General features: G+C 45.5%; 1 protein-coding gene across 1 annotated transcript in view; it reads right to left on the minus strand.

The window, feature by feature from the left end:
- The window catches only part of MDN1 (midasin AAA ATPase 1), a 156,691-nt gene that overhangs the window by 147,071 nt on the left and 5,076 nt on the right, over window positions 1–4,544 (minus strand). The window contains exons 3-5 of the mRNA XM_008069236.2: window positions 2,840–3,064; window positions 1,912–2,019; window positions 1,642–1,834 (exon numbers count right to left, since the gene is read on the minus strand). Coding sequence (XP_008067427.1) covers window positions 1,642–1,834; window positions 1,912–2,019; window positions 2,840–3,064 — 526 coding nt within the window. The remainder of the gene's footprint in view (window positions 1–1,641; window positions 1,835–1,911; window positions 2,020–2,839; window positions 3,065–4,544) is intronic.

Below are 4,544 nucleotides of genomic sequence, written 5' to 3' on the forward strand. Positions count from 1 at the left end.
AGTCAGAGTCTTACTCTGTCACCCAGGCTGGAGCGCAGTGGCACACTCATGGCCACCGCAGTCTTGACCTGCTGGGCTCAGGCAATCAATCCTTCCACCTCAGCCTTCCAAGTTGCTGAACTATAGGCATGCACCACCACATCCAGCTTATTTTTCTTACTTTTATTGTGGAGTTGAGGTCTCACCAAATTGCCTCAGCTAGCCTTGAACCCCTGGGCTCAGGCAGTCCTCTTGAACCAGCCTGGGCAACGTGGTGAGACCTCATCTCTACAATAAATCAAAAAATTAGCTGGGCGTGGTAACGCATGTCTATAGTTCCAGCTACTTGAAAGGCTGAAGCAGAGGGATTGCCTGAGCCCAGCAGGTCAACACTGGGGTGGCCGTAAGCATGCATGCCACTGCGCTCCAGCCTGGGTGACAGAGTGAGATGCCAACTCAAAAAATAAAATAAAATAAATACCATAAAATACAATACAATAAAATTCTAATGCCCCAACCCTAAATGATGATAGGATAGTGGTTACAGGATAGGGAGAGCTGAGGAGGGAAGGGAGAAGAGGGAAGGGTCTTAAGTGACTAGAAGGAAACAGCTTCAGAGGTAGTGGTTTTCTGGTACTATTTACAGATTCATTCAATTTATCAATAATCGCTGAGCTACACACTTAAGACATGCATATTTTTCTACATGTGTATCATCCTTTTTTTTAATGCTCCTGTCTGAAGACAAACTGATAGTTCAAAACAAGACCCAGGATTTATTTCACAAAGAGAAGTGGGTGGATTGGACCATCAGACAAAGTGACAATTAACTGATGACTGTTGGGGGAAAACAGACTGGTTCCCAGTGGATCCAGATTTATGATTTGTAAGTCTGACCAACTGTGGTCTGGAGCCACATTCTTGGAAATAAGGTTGTTTCATGTGGCAGAGACGAAGACCAATACAAACACAGGCCTCCCACACAGTGGGCCATCCAAGTGGTTCTGCCTTTGAATTACCTTATTACACACTCAACACGTGTGACCCAACTTCACACAGTTTTCAAAGTGAGCAAACAAGAAAATATATGAAAAATATTTCATATATTTCAGCTTTGCTGAACTTAATGGCATCACACAAGTACCAGTAGTTTATAATTTCATATTAAAGAGTGACAAAGGGAATACCAGAAAGGTGGGCTCAAGGTAAATTTCTCCCTGGTTAGGCACGGTGGCTCAAGCCTGTTATATCAGCACTTTGTGAGGCTGAGCCGAGAGGATTGCCTGAGGTCAGGGGTTCAAGATCAGCCTGGGCAATTTGGTGAGACCTCATCTCTACAATAAATCAAAAAATTAGCCCGTCATGGTAGCGTGCATCTGTACTTCCAGCTACTTGGAAGGCTGAGGCAGAAGGATCACCTGAACTCAGCAGGTCGAGGCTGCGGTGGCCGGAAGCGTGTCGCTGCACTCCAATATGGGCAACGGAGAGTGAGACTCCAACTCAAAAAATAAAAAAATTCTCCCTGAACACTTCCAAAAACGGAGTATCAATTAAACAAGCTCAACTTGGCTCACACCTAGTACATAGAGCCTAGACAAGAAAAGAGCACAATCAGTGCTTAGCAGAGGAAAGAGGGGCACACCCTGAATGATCCCAACATACCTGCTCTCCGGGGCCTGGTGGCTGCCTGGGAAGCAACACGCCACAGACAGCTGTCACCCTGGAGGACAGGTCTGCTGAAACAAGATGTCCCTGTAAGGACTGCAGTTCCTTCTCCTTACGCCAAAGGGAGGCTTCTGAATTGGCCAAAACCAAGGCCTTCTCCAAGTCCTGCAACTGGGCCTCTTCTAACAACCTAATGGAAAGACTGGCGTCAATCACTTTACAGCACAGAAGAGCCACAGCAAAACTTCCAGGAACGCTCCTGCTTACCTCAACCTGAAATGGATCAACTCATCACTACTAAAAATCTTCTTAAGGAATGACAACTTGTGCTCTTCATTCATATAGGTGACTAAAGCAAGACAATTGGCTGTATACCTGGAGAAAAAGAAAGTACATAAATTCAGTTATCTGCAGGCAATGATAAAGAATAAAGAAAATAAGTTAAATGAATACTAGAAAAGGAAATCATAAAGAATTATTACAGTCGGGCTCGGTGGCTTAGCCTGTAACCCTCCGCGCTTTGGGAGGCTGAGGTGAGTGGATTGCCTGAGCCCGCGGGTTCAAGACCCGCCTGGACAACTTGGTGAGACCTCATCTCCATAATAAATCAAAAAAAAAAAAAAGAAAAAGAATTATTACAACACATATATAAGAGGAGAAAATATGAGTCAGGCAGATGAATTCACCTGATGGAACATAAAAGGCGGAACTTCACTTGCCATCTAGTTTGCCTCTGAAGTGACACTTGATTAGGGAAAAGGAACAAGAACCTCAATGTGGCAAGGCACAGTGGCTCAAGTCTATAATCCCAGGACTCTGGGAGGCCAAAGTGAGAGGATTGCCTGAGCTCAGAGGTTCGAGACCAGCCTGGGCAAGACCTCATCTCTACAATAAATCAAAATTAGCCAGGCATGGTAGCACACGACTGTAGTTCCAGCTACTTGGAAGGCTGAGGCAGAACGATCACCTGATCGCAGCAGGTCGAGGCTGTGGTAGCCAGGAACATGCCACTGCACTCCAGCCTGAGTGACAGAGTGAGACTCCAACTCAAAAAAAAATAAAAAAAGAACCCCAACACCACAAGAACAAAAATAACACTTCCAATGGATTCCCTTCTCTCTGCAGACACACAACTCCACAAGAGCCTTCTACCACCCCACACTAGATGTACAAGCAAAGCCTAAGAGTGACGCACCAGCGAACCAATGTGTCATGGCTTCTGAGGAGAGGAACACACACACTCCAGTCCCACAGCTCCCGGAACACACACTGCTCCTGCTGCAGAAACTTGTAAGCTGCTTCCATCAGGTCCCGCAGCTTCATGCGCCTGCGCCCGTAGCGAACTGGATTAGCGTCTGAACTCTCCAGGAAGAGTCTTTGAAAGACTGGGAAAGTACCCTTGAAATACCTCAGGGCAAATCTTCAAAAAGAAAGAAAGTTAGAGTACAGAAGTCCCCAATCTCACTATGGTTTCGACTTACGACTTTTCAATGTTACAATGGCTTTATTGAGGCATTAGATGCACTTTCAACTTAGGGTATTTCTGACAAGGAATATCTATCTGTATTTTCATTGGTTGGGGGCAATTCAAAGAACACATAACTACTCTGAGACAGGACCATTGAAAATGACAGGTTTCTCTAGCGTCTAAGAGCACAGGGAGATATATGCTAAGGCTACCTAGTCCTAAAATTGTATCCTGCTCAACTTTATCAACATGGCATGAGACAGCTGACTATGAGAATACAAAAACCTAAACTGACTACCCACAAAAGTAGAAGTACCTATCACAAATGTTTACTATTAAAAATGCAAGGCCCAGTGGTGGCTCACACCTATAATCCTAGAACTTTGGGAGGTGAGAAGATTGCCTGAATCCAAGGGTTCAAGACCAGCCTGGGCAACTTGACGAGACCTCATCTCTACAATAAATCAAAAAGTTATCTGGACACGGTGGCACATGCCTGTAATTCCAGCTATTGGAAGGCTTAGGCGGAAGGATCACCTGAGCCCAGCAGGTCGAGGCTGCAGTGGCCATGAGTGCGCCACTGCACTCTCACCTCAACTTAAAAAAAAAAAAGAGAGAGAGAGAGAGAAGGAAAATGCACTCATTTCCAAACTTTATTGACTTCTCACTATAAGCCATACATCACGTTAATATCTGAACATTCAAAACCAAGGAGATACTTTTCTTGAGCAGTTTGTTGTCTGTTAAGGAAGAGACTGCTTATAAAACCAGTAAGCAGCACAAGGCCGGCTGCGGTAGCTCACACCTATCATCCTAGCACTTTGGGAGGACGAGGCAAGAGGATTGCTTGAGCCCAGGAGTTTAAAACCAGCCTGGGCAATACAGTGAGACCTCATCGCTACAAAAAATAAAATATGGGTAATCCCTTCAGGTCCCCTCCCACCATAGGAGCTTTTCTAACCTCTCACTAAATCCTGCTTTCTCAAAATAAATAAATAAAATATTAGCTGGGTGTGTGGGAGTGAGTGCCTGAAGTCCCAGCTACTCAGGAGGCTGAGGTGGAAGGCCAAGACTGAGGTGAGCTGTGATTGTGCCACTGCAGTCCAATCTGGGCAACAGGGAGACTCTGACTCAAAAAAAAAAAATTAAAAATAAGAAGCACAAAGAAAAAAGGTCAGACTGAACCTAAGGAGAGTCACATTAAGGGTTAAAGAGGAAGCCGGGCTGGGTGGTTCAGCCTGTAATCCTGAGCCTTTGGGAGGCTGAGGTGAGTAGACTGCCAGAGCCTGTGGGTTCGAGACCCGCGCCTGGGCAACTTGGAAACAGACCATCTCTACAATAAATAAAAAAATCAGCTGGGTGTGGTAGTGCGCACCTGTAGTTCCAGCTACTTGGAAGGCTGAGGAGGAAGGATCGCCGGAGTCCAGCAGGT

Source organism: Carlito syrichta, unplaced genomic scaffold (assembly GCF_000164805.1).
Source record: "Carlito syrichta isolate Samal-C Ts95f unplaced genomic scaffold, Tarsius_syrichta-2.0.1 Scaffold311873, whole genome shotgun sequence".
NCBI lineage: Eukaryota > Metazoa > Chordata > Mammalia > Primates > Tarsiidae > Carlito > Carlito syrichta.